Here is a 22,983-nt window from a genome sequence, read left to right on the forward strand (position 1 = left end):
GGCAAGCAGTCAGAGTGGTGTCCTAGTGGGATTAATGCAGTATGTCTGTCAGTCTGAATCACTTAGTGTGGGTAAGCAGGGTGACTTGTCATTCTGCTGTTTGCTCTAGGCGCTCCTTCTATTGTGCTTCTTGAGATAGTTTGCTGTGTGGTTTGGAATATGTCCTGTTTCCCTCCATGTGTGATCTTTAACCAGGCTGGATATAGCGTAGCAAAAAGAAAAATATCTCTGATCAGCTGTTGTTTAATCGGTGCATATTTCTGAGGTGCTTCTTGCACAGCAAGTGTAAAATACAGGAAGAGCAATATGTTGTGTCTATTAAATTATCATTCACACTGTTCCTGTCGCTGGTGAATTGCTGTATCTAAGTCACAGAAATTGAGATGGTATGCTATGCCAGGGCTCAGGGGGAATACTTGCCGCCAAAGTCCTGTGTACTCTTTCCACTATCTGTAGTATTGAGAATGCCTCATAGCCAAAATACGTGGTCAGCCTGCGCTCTACGTATTCTTCCATTTTCCCTGTGTTAGCCGTTTCTGGGACTCCAAGGATGCAGAATTGTTTCAGCAGGAGCAGGACTCTTGAGTTTCATTTTTGGCTCCAATCACTTGGAGAACATTTTTCATGGTGTGGCTGGTATCACTGTGCTTCTTCAAGCCATCATCTGATTGGGAAATTCTCAGTTCCGCTTCTTTCAGGCATCCATCATTTTGGTCAATATTTTGTGTTATTGTGTACATATGGGTATTGAGGGTGTCTATCTTCTGGTCAATAGATAGCAGGCTGCCCTGCATTGTCCAGAGTAGGACTGCATGTCACCCTCACCCTCCTTTCATGTTGAGGCATGGTCCAGGGCTCCGTTATCGCCCCGGCCCCTTAGGGCCACACTTTGCATTGAACTTTGCCACAATATGTATGTCTGATCGGGGTGCCTCTTTCCCAATTTCTTTTGGTCCTCTTGTTTTAGTACATGGTTGTAGAGATCACCAGCTGTCACTCTTGGCTGTGTGTGTCATACTCATACAGTGTTTCTGGAGTGATGATGTGGCCCGCCTTCCCCTCCTACCCAACCAGGCACAGCGCAGAACAGCCAGAGAGGCTTAAGCAGGCGATGCTGTTTGTAATGAATCACAGCCGGATAGGGCAGCCACCCATGTGCCCACTGGTTCGTGTGAGTAGTGGCTCACAATCCGTTCCTCTGGGCGCTCAGTGTTATTTTAAAAGGTATGGAGGGAACACCCCTCTCCTAGAGTCGGTCTGCCACACCACCGCTTTCGGTAGAGCACTGTTGTGTGCTGATAGGGGGCTCCCAGAGAAATATTCCCTGGGTGTGATCCAAAGAACCAGCTTTATTTTGCAGCAGCCTTTCTCTGTCCACTCTCTGCAAACCTCCATGGAGGTTCCGACTGCCTCACCCCTTGCGCTGTCCTGGTGCCATGCTGTTCAGCAGGGGAGACACAAACAGGTCTCACTGGCCACAGGGGATCATTACTAGTAGCCATGGGGTAATCTCTGCAGTCATGCGAGGGCCCTCCGGTCCTGCTCAGCAGGAAGCTCATTGTGGTGCCTGTTGGGTGTGGGAAGAGCAGTCCATCGTTGACAGTAGGCAGCATTGGCTACTATGTTTTTTACTGCACTGCCAGGAGCCTTGTATTGCCGCATTGTTAAAGCTTCAGAAACGCGTCCTGGCAGAACGTTCACTCAGTACAAGCCAAGCACAGCATGCTGCATCTATATCCAGCTGCTTGGGCTGCTTCAGTCACACCTGCTGGGGCTCTCCTCCACCAGCAATTTCTCCCGAACTCAACTCCTCCGGCTACCACTGGTGCTGTGTTCTGTGGTGCAGTCACGTCTGGGCACTACTCCTTGGGCCTGGACCAGGCAGCGAGGGCTCTTTCCACAATCCACTGTTATAGTTCCGGAACCTCAATCGTAGAGCCATACAACCCACAGAGTGCCAGTGGCTGTTCTTTGCTCAAGGCTGTTTTCCGCTGCTAATATGCGGTGATAAACATAGTGGGTCTGTTACCTTGTCACATCTAGTGGGAGGGGTGCTATCTATAAGGCTAGATGAGGAAGAAGAGGGCAGAGATTATTTGTCCACAAATGAAGGACCTAGCTACAGTGGGGCCCTTTTGCGCTCTGTTTCTCTGGTGCTGCCCCATTGACATAAAACTTTAACACCCTTTGGGAAGGCAAGGCAAGGAAAGGCAAGGGAAGGGAAGAAGGAAGGATGACATGGATGGAGGAAAAATGCAAAAAGGGAAGGAAGGAAGACAGAAAGGAATGGAGGCAAAAAGAAAGGAAGAAAGGAAAAAGGGAAGAAAAAAGGAAAGAAGGAAAGAAAAAACAGAAAGAAGGAAAGAAAGAAAGAAAAGGGAAAAAGGAAGGTAGCAAAAAGGAAAGAATGAAAGAAAGAAGGCAAAAAAGAAGGTAAGAAAGAAAGAAAAAGGCAAAAATGAATGAAGCATAATGGAAAGAATGAAAGAAAGAATACAAAAACGAAAGAGGGAAAGAAGATAGAAAGAAAGAATGAAAAAATAAAGAAGGCAAGAATGAAGGCAAAAAGAAGGCAAAAATGAAACAAAGAAGGAAAGAAAAAAGCAAAGAAGGTAAAAAATAGGAAAAATAAGAAACAAAGAAGGCAAAAATGAAGAAAAGAAGGAAAGAAAGTTGGCAAAAAGGCAGGAAAAAAGGAGGGAAAAGCAAAAAAGAAAGATGGAAGGAAGATAAAAGACAATGCAAAAAGAAGGAAAAAGGAACAAAGAAATGGAAAATGGAAAGAAGGGAAAAAGAAGGAAAAGAGGAAGCAAAAAGGGAAGAGGCAAAAAAGAAAGAAGGGAATAATGAAAGGAGGCAAAGAAGTAATAAAAAAAAAGAAGATGGAAAGAAGGTTCACAGTATAAAACAGTGGATGCTTAAACCCAATGTACACCCACCTTCATTTAAATAACATTATTGCAAGTGCCCTGCGAATGAAACACAATGAAGTTTGGTTTTCTTCCTGGATAAAGTTCAGTAAAGAACCACTGGTGAAACCGAGGGCAGGAACACAATATTTTATGCTGTGAAATAGCAGCCTTCATGTAAACAAAGGCCTCGCCAAGGATTTTACAACAGCATTGGCGGCGGCAGGAACTGATAAAGTTGGAATGTGCCCTGTGGCTCCATGAAGAGTGGGTAGAAAGCAGCATGCTATCACAAAGATAACACTAAAGTAATAATGTGAAAACAAAATCACTGACACTGAAGGAACTAGCTTGTGAGTGGATGTGCTCATTGTGAAAATCAAAATATAATTACTCAAAGTGAAATTACCAGTTGGTTAAGTAGGCTGACCCACTGCCCTATGCTGTATGCTGTAGTGGGAAGAACCAAAATGTGAATGACACAATAACAGTCCAATCGATGAAGAGAGCTGGCTGAAAAGTCCCTTAAACTAAGTAGATTATACATATTATTTTAGTAAAATCAAAAGGTCTTTGTTGACACCAGACATAACAAGGCTCTCTGGCTCAACTCATGCAGGTTTTTTCATTTGCCAAACACTCAGCTATCTGCAACAGCGTCCCCCGACCCCTTCACAGTGAAATAACTTGCAGCCAGCAGAGTACTGGCCTTGGTGTGTTTCGGGGCTTCCTCACCTGCCGCACTTCCTCACAGAGTAAGCTGAAGATCCAGACGTAGAGCAGGTACTCTCTCCAGGAAGGGGTAGTCTGGAAATCTATTGTGAGGACATAGGCGAAGAGCCAGAGGAAGCCGATGTAGGAGACCACGTTGGCATAGAAGACCACCACCGGGGCAGTGAAGAAGCCAGTCAGGCGCTGCAAGCAGGTCAGTTTCCGCGACTCCTTCCACCTGTTGGAGATGAGAGGTACACAGCAGTGTGGTGAGTTCACAGTGATGCTCCTTACTTTGTTCTAGAAGAGTCAACACAGCTGGCCCTACTCTCTCACAATCCCACCCTACACCAAACATAGTCTAGTTCAGAAAGAAAGCACAGCTATGAAGCCTCCTAACCACTCCTGAGAGCTTAGTGAAGTTGGCTCACATTCACTCTACGTGAACATAGGGTAGAAACAAGGGTAGTCAAGTAGGAAAGATAGGGCAGACACGCAGGGCCCGATTCACAGAACTAACTTAAGACAAAATCCTAAACTTACTACTTTTGGTATTCACAGAACTTAGGATTTTGTCTAAGTTTTCCTTAAGACAAACTTAAGACAGACTTAGTACAAAGTTAAGACAGACTTAAGACACACAAAAGACAGACTTAAGACAGACTTAAGTTAAAATTTTGTCTTAAGTCTGTCTTAAGTCTGTCTTAAGTCTGTCTTAAGTTTGTCTTAAGTCTGTCTTAAGACTGTCTTAAGTCGGTCTTAAGTCTGTCTTAGGTTTGCTTAAGTCTGTTTTAGGTTTGTTTTAAGTCTGTCTTAAGTTTGTCTTAAGACAGACTTAAGACAAAATCCTAACTTCTGTGAATACCAAAAGTAGTAAGTTTTGGATTTTGTCTTAAGTTAGTTCTGTGAATCGGCTCGCAGTGCTCCAGCACTGAGTGCAACAGGAAACTAAGGGCCCGATTCACAGAATTAACTTAAGCCTCAATCCTAAACTTACTACTATTTTGGTATTCACAGAATGCACTTACTACTTTTAGCATTCACAGAATGTACTTACTACTTTTGGTATTCACAGAATGAACTTACTACTTTTGGTATTCACAGAAGTTAGGATTTTGTCTTAAGTTTGTCTTAAGACAAACTTAAGACAGACTTAAGAGAAACTTAAGACAGACTTAAGACAGACTTAAGTGAGGATTGTGTCTTAAGTCTGTCTTAAGTCTGTCTTAAGTTTGTCTTACGTCTGTCTTAAGTCTGTTTTAAGTTTGTCTTTAGAGAAACTTAAGACAAAATCCTACCTTCTGTTAATACCAAAAGTAGTAAGTTTAGGATTTTGTCTTAAGTTCATTCTGTGAATCGGGCCCTAAGAGAGCAAGGGGCACCTGATAGGCACTCCTTCAGCACTGGGTGCCGGGGAAATAGAACAGCTCTGCTCCTGCAGTACGTGCAAGGGGCAGTCAGGGCGCAAGGAGGAGCTGGAAGGTGCTGCTGCAGCTCTGAGTACAGTGGAACCCGACAGGTACCGCTGAAGCACTTCATGGATAGGAACCTAATGAGCACAAAGAGGAAGCAGACAAGTGCTGCTGCTGTGGTAAGTGCAAGGGGCAGTGAGGGCGCAAGGAGGAGCTGGAAGGGGCTGCTGCGGCTCTAACTGCAGAGGAACCAGACAGGCAGCGCTGAAACACTTCATGCACCGGAACATAAAAGTATGGGCGAATTTTGTGAATCACCGGTTAGCGAATTCGCGCGAAATCGTAAAAAAATCCGCGAATGTGCAGATATTCCAGCGAAATTGCGGATTGTTTTGCAATTTGCACCATCCTTAACTGGAGTACTTTCTACTGGCTAATCAGTAAGTGCTACCTCGTTGGGTACATGTATCCTGCTCTTCCTACACTACAGCTGCGTAAAGGCCCAGAAGAGTGGCAGGTCACCACGTGTGTCTGTGACTTTGCCACTGCGCCCATAGGCGCCGAGGTCCCTCCAGTAAGCTGTCCATCACAGTGGGGGAAAGGGCGGGAAGAGGTTGCATAGCCTAGTGTGTGTGGGGTTGGGCTTCTGTGCGAGTTCACATGCCTCTTGTTTATAAAGGGTCAGAGTCCGATCAGAGCAGCAGATTAGGAGAAAGCAGTAAGTGCTACCTTGTTGGGTAAATCTATCCTGCTTTTCCTACACTACAGCTGCGTAAAGGCCCAGAAGAGTGGCAAGTCACCACGTGTGTCTGTGACTTTGCCACCGCGCCCATAGGCGCCGAGGTCCCTCTGGTGAGCTGTCCATCACAGTGGTGGAAAGGGCGGGAAGAGGTTGCATAGCCTAGTGTGTGAGGGGCCGGGCTTCTGTGCGAGTTCACATGCCTCTTGTTCATAAAGGGTCAGAGTCCGATCAGAGCAGCAGATTAGGAGAAAGCAGTAAGTGCTACCTTGTTGGGTAAATCTATCCTGCTTTTCCTACACTACAGCTGCGTAAAGGCACAGAAGAGTGGCAACTCACCACTTGTGTCTGTGACTTTGCCACCACGCCCATAGGCGCCGAGGTTCCATAGTCTAGTTCAGAAAGAAAGCACAGCTATGAAGCCTCCTAACCACTCCTGAGAGCTTAGTGAAGTTGGCTCACATTCACTCTACGTGAACATATGGTAGAAACAAGGGTAGTCAAGTAGAAAAGACAGGGCAGACACGCAGGGCCCGATTCACAAAACTAACTTAAGACAAAATCCTAAACTTACTACTTTTGGTATTCACAGAACTTAAGATTTTGTCTTAAGTTTTCCTTAAGACAAACTTAAGACAGACTTAGTACAAAGTTAAGACAGACTTAAGACACACAAAAGACAGACTTAAGACAGACTTAAGTTAAAATGTTGTCTTAAGTCTGTCTTAAGTCTGTCTTAAGTTTGTCTTAAGTCTGTTTTAGGTTTGTCTTAAGTCTGTCTTAAGTCTGTCTTAAGTCTGTTTTAAGTTTGTCTTAAGAGAAACTTAAGACAAAATCCTACCTTCTGTTAATACCAAAAGTAGTAAGTTTAGGATTTTGTCTTAAGTTAGTTCTGTGAATCGGCTCGCAGTGCTCCAGCACTGAGTGCAACAGGAAACTAAGGGCCCGATTCACAGAATTAACTTAAGCCTCAATCCTAAACTTACTACTATTTTGGTATTCACAGAATGCACTTACTACTTTTGGCATTCACAGAATGTACTTACTACTTTTGGTATTCACAGAATGAACGTACTACTTTTGGTATTCACAGAAGTTAGGATTTTGTCTTAAGTTTGTCTTAAGACAAACTTAAGACAGACTTAAGACAAACTTAAGACAGACTTAAGACAGACTTAAGTGAGGATTGTGTCTTAAGTCTGTCTTAAGACTGTCTTAAGTCTGTCTTAAGTTTGTCTTAAGTCTGTCTTAAGTCTGTCTTAAGTCTGTTTTAAGTTTGTCTTAAGAGAAACTTAAGACAAAATCCTACCTTCTGTTAATACCAAAAGTAGTAAGTTTAGGATTTTGTCTTAAGTTCATTCTGTGAATCGGGCCCTAAGAGAGCAAGGGGCACCTGATAGGCACTCCTTCAGCACTGGGTGCCGGGGAAATAGAACAGCTCTGCTCCTGCAGTACGTGCAAGGGGCAGTGAGGGCGCAAGGAGGAGCTGGAAGGTGCTGCTGCAGCTCTGAGTACAGTGGAACCCGACAGGTACCGCTGAAGCACTTCATGGATAGGAACCTAATGAGCACAAAGAGGAAGCAGACAAGTGCCGCTGTTGTGGTAAGTGCAAGGGGCAGTGAGGGCGCAAGGAGGAGCTGGAAGGGGCTGCTGCGGCTCTAACTGCATAGGAACCAGACAGGCAGCGCTGAAACACTTCATGCACAGGAACATAAAAGTATGGGCGAATTTTGCGAATCACCGGTTAGCGAATTCGCGCGAAATCGTAAAAAAATCCGCGAATGTGCAGATATTCCAGCGAAATTGTGGATTTTTTTGCAATTTGCACCATCCTTAACTGGAGTACTTTCTACTGGCTAATCAGTAAGTGCTACCTCGTTGGGTACATGTATCCTGCTCTTCCTACACTACAGCTGCGTAAAGGTCCAGAAGAGTGGCAGGTCACCACGTGTGTCTGTGACTTTGCCACTGCGCCCATAGGCGCCGAGGTCCCTCCTGTAAGCTGTCCATCACAGTGGGGGAAAGGGCGGGAAGAGGTTGCATAGCCTAGTGTGTGTGGGGCTGGGCTTCTGTGCGAGTTCACATGCCTCTTGTTTATAAAGGGTCAGAGTCCGATCAGAGCAGCAGATTAGGAGAAAGCAGTAAGTGCTACCTTGTTGGGTAAATCTATCCTGCTTTTCCTACACCACAGCTGCGTAAAGGCCCAGAAGAGTGGCAAGACACCACATGTGTCTGTGACTTTGCCACCGCGCCCATAGGGGCCGAGGTCCCTCTGGTGAGCTGTCCATCACAGTGGTGGAAAGGGCGGGAAGAGGTTGCATAGCCTAGTGTGTGAGGGGCCGGGCTTCTGTGCGAGTTCACATGCCTCTTGTTCATAAAGGGTCAGAGTCCGATCTGAGCAGCAGATTAGGAGAAAGCAGTAAGTGCTACCTCGTTAGGTAAATCAATCCTGCTTTTCATACATTACAGCTGCGTAAAGGCCCAGAAGAGTGGCAATTACCACGTGTGTCTGTGACTTTGCCACCGCGCCCATAGGCGCCGAGGTCCCTCGAGTGAGCTGTCCATCACAGTGGGGGAAAGGGCGGGAAGAGGTTGCATAGCCTAGTGTGTGATGGGCTGGACTTCTGTGCGAGTTCACATGCCTCTCGTTTATCAAGGGTCAGAGACCGAAGTACAAGAGGATTGCACTCGAGAAACTCGTGGATGCCTAGACCCCCATCACGGATTACAGCTAATTGTAGATGGTAGATCTGGGGGGAAAGCAAATCTGCCTAGCATCGACCGTGCTCACTAGATTCTTGGGCTGATTATAATGCGATACTGAATTTGAGTTTCAACTCGGGCACCTGCTTTATTTATCTGTAAGTGCTTCCTGCTGAGGTTTAATTTTAGTGACAGGAGCCTCGTTGCCTAATTGTAACTATTCTCTGACCCTGATTCGAGGGTCAGAGCAGGGTCAGAGAATAGTTGCAAGTAGGCAACAAGGCGCCGCTCAGGAAGCACTTACAGGGTTACAGCAGGTGCCCAAGTTGAAGTGAATTTCTTTGTAACCATTTTGTAAATGGTTAAAAAGAAATTAGCTTCAACTTGGGCACCTGCTTTAACCCTGTACGTGCTTTCTGAGAAAAATGTGTCCCGCTCGCTGATTCGTGGATTTTGGCGCGATTTTGCGCGATTCATGGATCGCAAAATTGCGGAAAATCCGCAAAATGAGTGAGCGGAACGAATTTTACGCCCATGCTTAAATGAGCACAAAGAGGAAGCAGACTATTGCTGCGGCTGCGGTAAGTGCAAGGGGCAGTGAGGGCGCAAGAAGGAGCTGGAAGGAGCCACTGCGGCTCTGACTGAAGAGGAACCAGATGGGCACTGCTGAAGCATTTCATGCACAGGAACATAATGAGCACAAAGAAAAAGCAGACAAGTGCTGCTGCTGCGGTAAGTGCAAGGGGGAGTGAGGGTGCAAGAAGGAGCTGGAAGTTGCCGCTGCGGCTCTGACTGCAGAGGAATGAGACGGGCACCGCTGAAGCACTTCATGTAAAGGAACATAATGAGCACAAAGAGGAAGCAGACAAGTGCTGCTGCTGCTGCGGTAAGTGCAAGGGGCAGTGAGGGCGCAAGGAGGAGCTGGAAGGAGCTGCTGCGTCTTGACTGAAGAGGAACCCGACGGGCACTGCTGAAGCACTTCATTCACAGCAACATAATGAGCAAAAAGAGGAAGCAGACAAGTGCTGCGGCTGCGGTAAGTGAAGGGGCAGTGAGAGCTCAAGGAGGAGCTGGAAGGAGTCACTGCGGCTCTGACTGAAGAGAAACCTGACGGGCACCGCTGAAGCACTTCAGGCAAAGGAACATAACGAGGACAAAGAGGAAGCAGACAAGTGCTGCTGCTGCGGTAAGTGCAAGGGGCAGTGAGGGCGCAAGGAGGAGCTGGAAGGCACCGCTGCGGCTCTGAGTGCAGTGGAACCCGACAGGCAGCACTGAAGCACTTCATGCACAGGAACATAATGAGCACAAAGAAGAAGAGGACAAGTGCTGCTGCTGCAGTAAGTGCAAGGGGCAGTGAGGGCTCAAGGAGGAGCTGGAAGGTGCTGCTGCGGCTCTGACTGCAGAGGAACCAGACAAGCATCGCTGAAGCACTTCATGCAAAGGATCATAATGAGCACAAAGAGGAAGCAGACAAGTGCTGCTGCTGCGGTAAGTGCAAGGGGCAGTGACGGCTCAAAGAGGAGTTGGTAGGCGCTGCTGCCGCTCTGACTGCAGAGGAACCAGACGGGCACCGCTGAAGCACTTCATGCAAAGGAACATAATGAGCACAAAGAGGAAGAGGACAAGTGCTGCTCCTGCGGTAAGTGCAAGGGGCAGTGAGGGCTCAAGGAGGAGCTGCTGCGGCACTGCTTCGGCTCTGACTGCAGAGGAACCAGACGGGCACCGCTGAAGCACTTCATCCAAAGGAACATAATGAGCACAAAGAGGAAGCAGACAAGTGCTGCTGCTGCGGTAAGTGCAAGGGGTAGTGAGGGCTCAAGGAGGAGCTGGAAGGCATCGCTGCGGCTCTGAGTGCAGTGGAACCCGACAGGCAGCGCTGAAGCACTTCATGCAAAGGAAGATAATGAGCACAAAGAGGAAGCAGACAAGTGCTGCGGCTGCCGTAAGTGCAAGGGACAGTGAGGGCTCAAGGAGGAGCTGGAAGGCGCTGCTGCGGCTCTGACTGCAGAGGAACCAGACGGGCACCACTGAAGCACTTCATGCAAAGGAACATAATGAGCACAAAGAGGAAGCAGACATGTGCTGCTGCTGCAGTAAGTGCAAGGGGCAGTGAGGGCTCAAGGAGGAGCTGGAAGGCGCTGAGGAACCAGACGGGCACCGCTGAAGCACTTCATGCAAAGGAACATAATGAGCACAAAGAGGAAGCAGACAAGTGCCGCTGCTGCGGTAAGTGCAAGGGGCAGTGAGGGCTCAAGAAGGAGCTGTAAAGCGCTGCTGCGGCTCTGACTGCAGAGGAACCAGACGGGCACCACTGAAGCACTTCATGCAAAGGAACATAATGAGCACAAAGAGGAAGCACACAAGTGCTGCTGCAGTGGTAAGTGCAAGGGGCAGTGAGGGCTCAAGGAGGAGCTGGAAGGCGCTACTGTGTCTCTGACTGCAGAAGAAAGAAACGGGCACCGCTGAAGCACTTCATGCAAAGGAACATAATGAGCACAAATAGGAAGCAGACTAGTGCTGCTGCTGTGGTAAGTGCAAGGGGCAGTGAGGGCTCAAGGAGGAGCTGGAAGGCCCTGCTGCGGCTCTGACTGCAGAGGAACCAGATGGGCACTGCTGAAGCACTTCATGCACAGGAATATAATGAGCACAAAGAGAAAGCAGACAAGTGCTGCTGCTGCGGTAAGTGCAAGGGGCAGTGAGGGCGCAAGGAGGAGCTGGAAGGAGCTGCTGCGTCTTGACTGAAGAGGAACCCGACGGGCACTGCTGAAGCACTTCATTCACAGCAACATAATGAGCAAAAAGAGAAAGCAGACAAGTGCTGCGGCTGCGGTAAGTGAAGGGGCAGTGAGAGCTCAAGGAGGAGCTGGAAGGAGTCACTGCGGCTCTGACTGAAGAGAAACCCGACGGGCAGCGCTGAAGCACTTCAGGGAAAAGGAACATAACGAGGACAAAGAGGAAGCAGACAAGTGCTGTGGCTGCGGTAAATGCAAGGGGCAGTGAGGGCGCAAGGAGGAGCTGGAAGGCACCGCTGCGGCTCTGAGTGCAGTGGAACCCGACAGGCAGCACTGAAGCACTTCATGCACAGGAACATAATGAGCACAAAGAAGAAGAGGACAAGTGCTGCTGCTGCAGTAAGTGCAAGGGGCAGAGAGGGCTTAAGGAGGAGCTGGAAGGTGCTGCTGCGGCTCTGACTGCAGAGGAACCAGACAAGCATCGCTGAAGCACTTCATGCAAAGGATCATAATGAGCACAAAGAGGAAGCAGACAAGTGCTGCTGCTGCGGTAAGTGCAAGGGGCAGTGAGGGCTCAAGGAGGAGCTGGAAGGTGCTGCTGCGGCTCTGACTGCAGAGGAACCAGACGGGCACCGCTGAAGCACTTCATGCAAAGGAACATAATGAGCACAAAGAGGACGAGGACAAGTGCTGCTCCTGCGGTAAGTGCAAGGGGCAGTGAGGGCTCAAGGAGGAGCTGCTGCGGCACTGATGCGGCTCTGACTGCAGAGGAACCAGACGGGCACCGCTGAAGCACTTCATCCAAAGGAACATAATGAGCACAAAGAGGAAGCAGACAAGTGCTGCTGCTGCAGTAAGTGCAAGGGGTAGTGAGGGCGCAAGGAGGAGCTGGAAGGCACCTCTGCGGCTCTGAGTGCAGTGGAACCCGACAGGCAGCGCTGAAGCACTTCATGCAAAGGAAGATAATGAGCACAAAGAGGAAGCAGACAAGTGCTGCGGCTGCGGTAAGTGCAAGGGGCAGTGAGGGCGCAAGGAGGAGCTGGAAGGAGCCGCTGCGGCTCTGACTGCAGAGGAACGAGACGGGCACCGCTGAAGCACTTCATGCACAGGAACATAATGAGCACAAAGAGGAAGCAGACATGTGCTGCTGCTGCAGTAAGTGCAAGGGGCAGTGAGGGCTCAAGGAGGAGCTGGAAGGCGCTGAGGAACCAGACGAGCACCGCTGAAGCACTTCATGCAAAGGAACATAATGAGCACAAAGAGGAAGCAGACAAGTGCCGCTGCTGCGGTAAGTGCAAGGGGCAGTGAGGGCTCAAGAAGGAGCTGTAAAGCGCTGCTGCGGCTCTGACTGCAGAGGAACCAGACGGGCAACACTGAAGCACTTCATGCAAAGGAACATAATGAGCACAAAGAGGAAGCACACAAGTGCTGCTGCAGCGGTAAGTGCAAGGGGCAGTGAGGGCTCAAGGAGGAGCTGGAAGGCGCTACTGTGTCTCTGACTGCAGAAGAAAGAAACGGGCACCGCTGAAGCACTTCATGCAAAGGAACATAATGAGCACAAAGAGGAAGCACACAAGTGCTGCTGCTGTGGTAAGTGCAAGGGGCAGTGAGGGCTCTAGGAGGAGCTGGAAGGCCCTGCTGCGGCTCTGACTGCAGAGGAACCAGATGGGCACTGCTGAAGCACTTCATGCATAGGAATATAATGAGCACAAAGAGAAAGCAGACAAGTGCTGCTGCTGCGGTAAGTGCAAGGGGCAGTGAGGGCGCAAGGAGGAGCTGGAAGGAGCTGCTGCGGCTCTGACTGCAGAGGAACCAGACGGGCACCGCTGAAGCACTTCATGCAAAGGAACATAATGAGCACAAAGAGGAAGCAGACAAGTGCTGCTGCTGCGGTAAGTGCAAGGGGCAGTGAGGGCTCAATGAGGAGTTGGAAGGCGCTGCTGTGTCTATGACTGCAGAGGAACGAGACGGGCACCGCTGAAGCACTTCATGCACAGGAACATAATGAGCACAAAGAGGAAGCAGACAAGTGCCGCTGCTGCAGTAAGTGCAAGGGGCAGTGAGGGCTCAAGGAGGAGCTGGAAGGCGCTGAGGAACCAGACGAGCACCGCTGAAGCACTTCATGCAAAGGAACATAGCGCAAGGAAATATTGTGCAGGGATTGCTCCTACTGCAGTAACTGGACAATGGCAGTGAACTTACAGGTGCAGACAGGCATTAGTCCTGTGGGGGCACTGCGAAAGCGCAGAAGAGAGGGAGAAGATGCAGAGTGCTACAGTGAGTGCAGGAGAAGGCACTGATAGGGCAGATCAGTGAAAACCTGATTCTGAATTAATAAAATGTGTGATAAAACATTATGAACAATTCTGCACTAAAATGAAAATGCTGCTCTTGACAGAAGTGAATTTTCCTGTGCTTGGCTAAACTAGGCCTATTTTCCATCTTGGATTTTAAAGCAGCCATAATGTTTGTTATAATTTCTCATTCTGGCAAGACATGTAACCAAAATCCCCACTGATGCTCTGTACTGACATGCTGTTCCCAAAGAACTACGGAGGAAGCTTCTGCTACATTCAAGGCCCTTCATGCCCGTATCATTGTTTATAAGACTTCCATGGTTTGTGTGACTAGATTAGTGCTGCCACCTCAAATGAAGTTAGTTAGAATAGGGCACATTAATTTTCATTTAGGGGCTGGTGCTAGACCCTAAATGAAAATTAATGTGCCCTATTCTAACTAACTTCATTTGAGGTGGCAGCACTAATCTAGTCACACAAACCATGGAAGTCTTATAAACAATGATACGGGCATGAAGGGCCTTGAATGTAGCAGAAGCTTCCTCAGTTTATGGCTGTGTTTTTGATGACCCCGAATTATTACTGTTTTTATCAAATGAACTAGCTCATTGGCCGGTACCCATGGTTATTTGTGGTGATTTTAATATTAACCTCCCAACAAATTGGTCTTCTGGCCATAACTTCAACTATCAAGGAAGGAAACCTAAAACTTTCAAAGCCTTGGAATTACTTTGTAATACTCATGGGTTAGCAGATTGCTGGGAGATAAAACATCCTTATAACCCAGGCTATACTTTCTTTTCTCATCCTCATCAAAAACTAGCCAGACTGGATTACTTTTTTGTTTCACACACCATTGTATCTAGCTGCTCAATAGATCGGTTACCAAGGGTTCTTTCTGACCACAATCCTTTACTTATGTGCATGAATATGGAGACGATACAATCAGATCGTAGCTTGTGGACCTTTGAAAGATCTTTATTGCACAACGAAAAATACTGTATACATATGGAGAATTGGATCTCAGAATTTTTAAAGTTTAATGAGGGTAGTGCCCCTTTGGATGTGGTCTGGGACGCATTGAAAGCAGGTATAAGGGGCGAAACTCTTAGATTTTCCATCAACAATAATAAAGAAGAAAAACTAAAGCTGTTAAACTTACAGGAAGACTTATTAAGAAGGGAAGAAGCCCTTGCTAGAGCGGTGCAATGTGGAGTCAATGTAGAAAGGGCAGTACGAGAGGTAGCGATTGGAAGGAATCTAATATCTGAAATATATATCACCAAAGCAATCAGTAAAGCAGTAGTGAACAGGGAAAAAACCTACGAACTGAGTGAGCGGGTGGGTCATCAATTAGCTATTCGTATTAGACAACAGAATTCAGAAAATATGATTAAAGCATTTAGAGATCCTGTCCATGGATTAACTCATGACCCTAAAGAAATCAGAGAAGCTTTTAAGCGTTATTACTCGGATCTCTATACTGAGATAGGTAATAGCCAGGTCAGTATTGATGAATATCTGGAATTGACTACACGCCCCCGTTTATCTCAATCGGATCAAGATATTCTCTCAGTCATTCCGGATTGGATAGAAATTCTACTCTCAATGAATAGTCTTCCGTCGGGTAAAGCAACAGGCCTTGATGGAATCCCTACCGAATTCTATGTCAGATTTAGCAACAAACTGAAAGATATTCTTACTAACTTAATGATTCATATCTTTCAAGGTGGACGCTCTCCGGCATCCTGGGCCAGGGCGAAAATTATTGTCTTTGCCAAAAAAAATAAGGATCCTACGGAACTTGGTGCATATCGACCAATCACATTAATCAACAACGATTCCAAAATATATTCTAAATTATTAGCCTGTAGATTGTCACCTTTAATCCATAAAATTGTATCCGTTAGACAACACGGATTTGTACCAGGGAGATCAACCACAGACCATATTCAGAGGGTGATCACGCTTTTCGACATGGCTGAAGTGGCAGGAGACCCTATGGCCTTGATATTGCTAGATGCCGAAAAAGCATTCGATAGGGTCTCCTGGCAGTATCTATGGACAGCCATGTCGAAAAGTGGGATTGGAGACCAGTTTATTAAAGCTGTTCAGGCGATGTATACAACTCCAGAGGCAGTGGTAATGGTTAATGGGGATTTATCAGATGCCGTCAATGTGACGAGAGGTACGAGGCAGGGCTGTCCCTGCTCCCCATTATTATTTGCCATCTTTATTGATCCATTTATTTCAAGGCTAGAATCAAACCACTTAATACAACCCAGGAAAACAGCCAATGGTGAAACAAAGACCTTGGCTTTTGCAGATGACATTGCAATAGTCTCTGCCGATCCAGAGGAAACACTAAAACAAATGGAAGAAGAAGCGAAAAAGTTTGGCGATATATCAGGGTATAAATTGAACGAAACCAAAACCCAGATTGTAATCAATAGTCAAATCAATTTTTCTGACGACAGGGTGGTAGAGAATGCATTGTATCTTGGTGTCAATATCACCTCCAATCTAAACAATTTAGTAAGTCTCAATTTGAACCCACTTCTTAAAAAGACTGAGAAAAGTTTAAATAGCCTGCATAACTTATATTTATCTATCATAGGAAGATGTAATCTTATTAAAATGCTATTCCTTCCGAAATTTCTATACCTTTTTCGGACCATCTGTTTAAATTTCGACCCATCAATATTTAAAGATATGGATAATATATTCTCTCGTTTTATCTGGGGATATGGAAGAACACGTAGAGCTCAAAAATATATTATCCTACCAAGGGAAAGAGGGGGTCTGGCGCTTCCCAACCTTAAAATCTATTGGTGGGCAACCATCCTTAAATACAGTAGAGCTCTCTTAACCCCCAGGCAAGAGTCCAATATAGATATGTTAGTCCCAACCCCACAGGAACTCATTCTAGGCAGAGAGACAAGTGATCATTTGTGGAGGTTAACATATGACTGCCATTTCAAAAAGGTCCGCTTTAAAACACTTAAAGGTATTTATATTGTTTGGAACCATGTGCGAAAACTCTTGGGACTCGGTAGGTTCTCCCACTATACCACCCTAGTTAGAAATTCCAATCTCCCTGAGATCTTTACAGATTATTGTATGCCACGATGGGTAAGATCGGGAATCACACAGATTGGCTCGTTATATGACAGTACGGGCTTCTGCTCATTCGAATCCCTAAAAACTAAATTTGGGCTAGAATCGCGTGACTTTTTTAAATATTTGCAAGTTAGGGATTTTATTGCTAAAAAAGGGGGTGGCAGTAGGGCCATGAATAAAATTCCAGCAATCGAAACAGTGGTGCGCACTAATAGTGTTAAAATTGGTGAAATTTATAAAGATTTAGTTGTAAGTCTCCCAGATGATTTAGACAAGCATATCCATTATTGGCAAAACAAATTAGAATTAACAGAACCCCTTACGCGAAATGCTCTAGAAATCTCAAATTGCTTATTAATGTCAACCAAACTTCAAGCCCAATTTTACAAGACGTTTTTTCAACTTTATTATACACCAGCTAGAATATCCAAATGGAGTACCGGTAAAGGCACATTATGTCCTCGATGTGCTCAGCCCAAAGCAGATTTGGTACACATGTTAGCTACATGTCAAACCCTAAATACTATCAGACAAGATATATCAACGTTTCTGTCAGGAATATTTGAGAGTAATATTGAGATCACCACTGCGGAAATTATACTGGGGGTGGATAGGAACGTTAGATCCGCCAACATGCAGGGATTACTGTTTATCTCAATGGCGGTACTTCGAATCTGCTTAACATCTGCATGGTTGGACCTGTACCCGCCTACATTCCAGCAATGGCGGGCACGATTCCTTGCTACCTACAGCCTGGAAATAGCCATATACAAACATAAGGGCCTTAAAAAGAAAAAAAAAGGGTTAGAAATATGGTATCCCGTTACACAATGGATCGAGAGATCAGACTCGTAATGCTGATTAATTGCGTGTATAGGAAAGGATTTTCTTCATATGGTTTTGCACTTATCTGTTGTGTGTCTCGCTTAATATTTGCATAACGCCTAATTTAAAATATTTCTGTTTATATTCATTGCCTGTTTGTGTGGGGTTGTTTTTATAATTGGGTGGGATGGGTGGGAAAGAATGATCAAAAATTATCAATAAAGAATTGTTAAAAAAAAAAAATAGGGGCTGGTGCTAGAATGGTTGATGTTGCATAAGTCTGTAGTCTGATTAGTTAGTTATTTGCTACATTTGCTTATCCGATTTTCACTGTGTGATTTCCATTGACTTCCACTGTAGATTTATGTATTTTGGAGATGGGTCTTCTGTATCATCTTGTGTCATGATTTGTACTGTGATGTCCCTGACTTTGTGTCATATCCTTTGCCACATTGGACTGTGCCTTAAGCAAATTCTTCATATTCATTTGACACAAGTTAACTAATTATTATTTTGCCTTCTGTATTGCATCTTGAATTTATTTAATAAACCTTCAAGGTTTGTATTTTACTACCAACTCCAGAGGAGTTATTCTCTTGAAAATGCTATTTATTTCACCTTTGTGTAGGCCCAGGGGTGCACCCTCATCTCTGACTCATCTCCCAGGCAGCAGAGCAGACACTCCACTTGTTCCCCAATGCACAAAATCAGGTATCGAACCTCTGGGTGGGGTTCACCCACACACTCTACATAGCGCTTACTGCACTGGCAGATGACCCTTCCCCACCCATCATGCCGCCGCTTGCCCCACCAGCATCCATACCTCCGTGGTGTCTCTGCCATCCATCCGCGAACTGATGGGCCCCATCACTACAAACCAGCAGTGGAAATCATGAGTGGGGCGGCTCAACAACTGCTTCCGCTTCACAATGGAGACTGACAGGGCAGAAAAGTGGTCCCTGTTGCTGCACTTCAGTGGGTAGGAGGTCTACACACTCCCAAGGAAGCGGAAAGACGGCAACTACAACTACGACGTTGTTGTGGCAGCACTCAATGGCCATTTTGATCCTTAGCTAAACCCAAATTACGATCAGTTTAAGCCCTGGCAGGTCCACTAGGACAATGACAAAACCATTGACAGATTCCACACATAGCTCGGAGCCCTTGACAGCAGGTGTGCCAATGATGATCAGTCAAAGCTGGTTCAAGGGTGACACTTTTCTGCCTTGAGAGGCCCGGTACTACACCACCAGGCAACAAGATGGAGGACATTTTTATCCTGGCAACATCATATGAACTCTCCAATTGCCACACTGATGAGCTGAAGTTATCCCTGGGAAAGGGTTTCAAGACCGCAGCCACACCCAAGCCCAGCTTGATAAAACCTGCCCGGCCGCAGCACCCAACCTAGAGTCAATGCCGCAGCTCTGGATTAGATCTCTACGTTCCCAACAGCGGCCCGGCAAAAGAAAAAGAGTGCTCCCCCAATGCAAAATTCAACCATTTTGCCAGAGTGTTGCAGAGTAGTGACAAAGAACGAAAACTTCAGGCAAGCATGCACCTTAAACCAACATCATGGTAACTAACACTCAAAGACAGACAATCCAACAGTGCAACACCAAGGCCACCCACCACAAAGGAAAGGGGATCTTCATGATCTCCTACAGAGGGTTACAGAAGTAAGGTAGATGGCCCTCTCCCACATGCACCATCACAGTGGAAGGAAAATCTATCAGGCCCTAATTGACACAGGGTCCTTGGTCAATGTCATGAACATACACCAAAACCAGGAGATGAAATCTAGGTCACCCCTTCAGTACACTAGCATAAAAACCTATGCATATGGAGGATAATAACTACTTTCTGTGGCCAGGGTGATAGAAGTGACAGCTTGAAACAAGGACACTCAGAAACAGGTTTGTTTCCAAGTTACAACAGAAGACGATGGCACTCTCATTAGCTGCCACTCTGTGGAGGACCTGAGTCTTGTCTTCTTTGCCAGGCAACCACATGGTACCCAAGCACAGGAAATCTTGAAAGACATTCCCCAGTTGTAAAATGTCCATTAAACAAGCTACACATCTACCATGCTGTATAGCCCACTGCACTCTGGCACAGATGGGTGACATTCCACCTCAGCCCTCTGGTGAAGAAGGAGCTCCCAAAGCTGGAGCAATTGGGAGTCATTGATAAGGTATCTGGAGCCGGCCCTCGGGTCTCTCCTGTGGTGATTGTACTAAAGCCGAAACAACCTGGTGCCATTGAGTTATGTGAGGATATTAGACTCTCTAACAAGGGAATCTGAAGGGAACGGATTTGATGCCAATAATGGTTGACATTAAAGCCAATTTGAATAGTAATTAATGGTCCTCAAAGCTGGACTTGAAGGCTGGGCATTATTAGTTGAAAACTGACCTAGACAGCCATCAGACATTTTATCGCAACATTCTGCACCCACCTAGGATTTCCCAGATATTGGCGATTGAACTTCGTGACATCCTTGACAGCGGAAGAGTTCCAAAATGCCATCAAGGAGAAATTGTCTGGCTCTGAAGGCATGATTAACATAAGCAACAATATCTTGATTTACTCTACAATAGAGGAACACCTCTGTCACCTTCGCGCCAAGTCCGCTATGCTGGCAGAGTACGGGCTTGTGCTGTACCATCAGAATTCTTTTCTTTTTTATATCTACCATAGAATTTTTGGGATACAGTTTCTCAAAAGATGGTATAAAGGTGTACCACTACAAGGCAGTCACCATTCAGAATGCTCTAGTGTCCTAGAACCTGACGGAGGTAAGGGGTTTCCTGGGCATGGCCATGCACTGTATGAGGTTTGTGTCAAACCTGGCCATGCTGTTTGCCAGTACCTCCCAACAACTGCTGCCCTGGTTCAAAAAGTGGGCTATGTGGTTGCAACTCTACAACTTCACTGTTGTCTAATGCCCACGGGCAGAAAACTCAGCTGACTTCCTGTTGGGTCACCCTCCGTCCCGGTGCTGAAGAGGTGCAGAGACCATGAGCAAGAGGAGGTATTTGTCAAATGCATTGCCCAGGATGTCTGCTCAAAGGCTATGACTCTCAAAGAAGTCCAAGTGGTAAAAGGCGAGAAGGCCTGTTTACCAAAGGCCATGCAGTGTCTGGGATACCATCTGTAGAAAATTACTGAGAAATTGGTCATGACACAACGTTTGAGAGTTCAAGACAAGCTGTTAATGTGAGCTCAGTTGCACAGATGCTTAAAGCTCAATGGCTGGTGGTGCCCAGTCGCTATGGAGTTGCACTATTGGGCAGGCACGCCAGGGACACCAAGGGGCTCCAAGATGAAAGGGAGGCTCAGAGACAAGGTCTGGTTCCTAAGCATGGACAATGCCATTGACAAAAGGATCTGAGTCTGCCACTCATGGTAGAACGCAGGAGGAGGGGCGCATCCAGTGCCGGTCATCACCGAGAACCCAGGCCTGAGCTCATGGACCCATATCAGTGCGGATTTAGGGAGCTTCCCAGATGGTCGAGTGACCTAGGTACTGGTGGACAGTTCATCTAAATACCCAGTCATCGAGGTAACACCCTCAACATCGTTTCACAGTGTGAGGTGTATCTTCAAAAATGTATTCAACACGTTTGGCCTCCAGATGGAAAGAAAGACTGGCAATGATCCCCCTTTTCAGGGGGTCAGGCTCTGGGAATACCTCGAGGCGCTGGGCATTCAACAGCGAAGGTCACTCCACAATGGCTGCAGGCTACCAGTGAAGGGGAAAGGTTCATGTGCACCTTAATCAAGGCCCTCCGAGTCAGTGCAGACCAAGGTGACAACCTTAAGTGGGGAAAGCACCATTTTCTGGGGCCTATTGGCACACACCCCCACAGTGCAACGTTATGTGCCCTCATTGTTCTAATGTTCCTGCGACTTGTCCATGACAGTAGCCTGGCCAAGCCCACATTGCAACTTGCTGCGTAAGACATTGATGGTCACTGCAGACAACAGTCATGCCAGTCAGCCGCAACAGGCGGAGCCACTATCGCTCTGAGTTGGATACTATGCCCTTAATAGGGACTGGCATCCAGGCTGGAAATTGCGTACACCTCATGAAAGAACTGCAGCGAATACTGGAAGTGCAGGGCACCAGGGTGACTGCAATGCGAGGGGTGGAAGGAGCACTAGGAGCGTTTCCTGGTTCAAGAAAGTGACATGGCCTCAGGCCCAGACTCAAGAAGAACAAGGAGACCCGATGGAGAGTTGGGACCTGAGAATCGACCTCCCAGAGCCGACCGGTGACAGTCTGAGCCGCAGTCACACCACACCGAGTGGGGAAAGGGCACCTGAGCCAGAACTTCAGCTGAAAACAACAACAGCCCAGAAGGGTGCACCCAAGGCAGCCAGGAGGGTCACGTGGTAGGCCTTCCAAGAGGCCAGAGGTACAAAATACAGCCCAACCTGGCTCCTAGACAATCCTTCATGGATTATGTGTGTGCATTCGGACTGCTGCATGAACGCACGTCCAGAAGCAGGCATGCCTGCCAACCAACATGGGAAGGCATGTAGATTGCCCCACGAACTCCATTACCAGTGATTTGGTGGCATATTTACAATGACGTGACAGAGTGTTGTGTTAGGCTTCCTGGCTTATCGCCGCACTCCACCACTTCAGAAACACAGGGCTGCACCACATTTATAATATTATGGTGCAGCCTTGCATTTTCTCCTGCTCTGGCGCTAAACTTACCGGCCTAGCGCCAATGCAGGCTTCCTTGCACCATAGTGCAAGGGTGTCTGCGTTGATGGGACGATTGTTTATGTGCAGGAAGGTCTCCCTTCCTGCACATAAACAATCTTTGAATGATGTTTTGTAACTTATATGTGTGTTGCTTAATGCAGCACCCAGAAGTTGCAAAATGTCATTTCTTTTTTTGATTGTTTATGTGCAGGAAGGGGGGCCCTTTTCTAGTCTTTGGCCTGTCCAGTCTGGTCCCTCTCCAGTCTTTGGCCAGTCCTCTCTCCTGCCCTTCCTCAGGCTCAGCCCTGCCTTATTTAGGTATTTTCCAATCCTGGCCCTACCCTCTCCTGGCACTTTGCCAAAGTAGGTCTACCCCCTCTCCAAACCCTTAGCAGACTTGAACCACCCCGCACCTGTTCGCACCTTCAGTCAAAAGTACCTAATCTTAGAAATGCCACTTTATTGGGTCTTTGAAAGTGACGTAACATGCAACTAATTCACAGCAGTGACTTAAACGGATAACTTTCTATATATTATATATGTGAAAAAGATGATACCGGTACCTATAAGCGGCTTCCAACTCATCTTTTAGAATTAATTTCTTTTTACCCTCAATGATCCTTAGTTTGCTTTGGTGACTGGGTGCATAGGTGCTGGAAGTAGGGGTGCACAGGCTTCTAAAGCACCCCCAAAACAACAATGCTGGAATTCAGACGGTGAATGAGTAAAAACATGCCTTTAAAATGTCAGATCCGCATGCGGATAGTTTACTTTTCTTTCTCTGAGTGCAAAGTGAGAGGATTTTGTAATGTGAA

At 46.8% G+C, this 22,983-nt stretch overlaps 1 protein-coding gene across 2 annotated transcripts in view; it reads right to left on the reverse strand.

Annotated features, from left to right (window-relative positions):
- LOC147693358 (transient receptor potential cation channel subfamily M member 2-like) overlaps positions 1–22,983 on the reverse strand; it is a 624,327-nt gene that overhangs the window by 292,095 nt on the left and 309,249 nt on the right. For both annotated transcript variants that reach the window (XM_086933682.1, XM_086933681.1), the window contains one exon: positions 3,645–3,858. In XM_086933682.1, coding sequence (XP_086789808.1) covers positions 3,645–3,858 — 214 coding nt within the window. The remainder of the gene's footprint in view (positions 1–3,644; positions 3,859–22,983) is intronic.

This window comes from Lissotriton vulgaris, chromosome 8 (genome assembly GCF_964263255.1).
Source record: "Lissotriton vulgaris chromosome 8, aLisVul1.2, whole genome shotgun sequence".
Lineage (NCBI taxonomy): Eukaryota > Metazoa > Chordata > Amphibia > Caudata > Salamandridae > Lissotriton > Lissotriton vulgaris.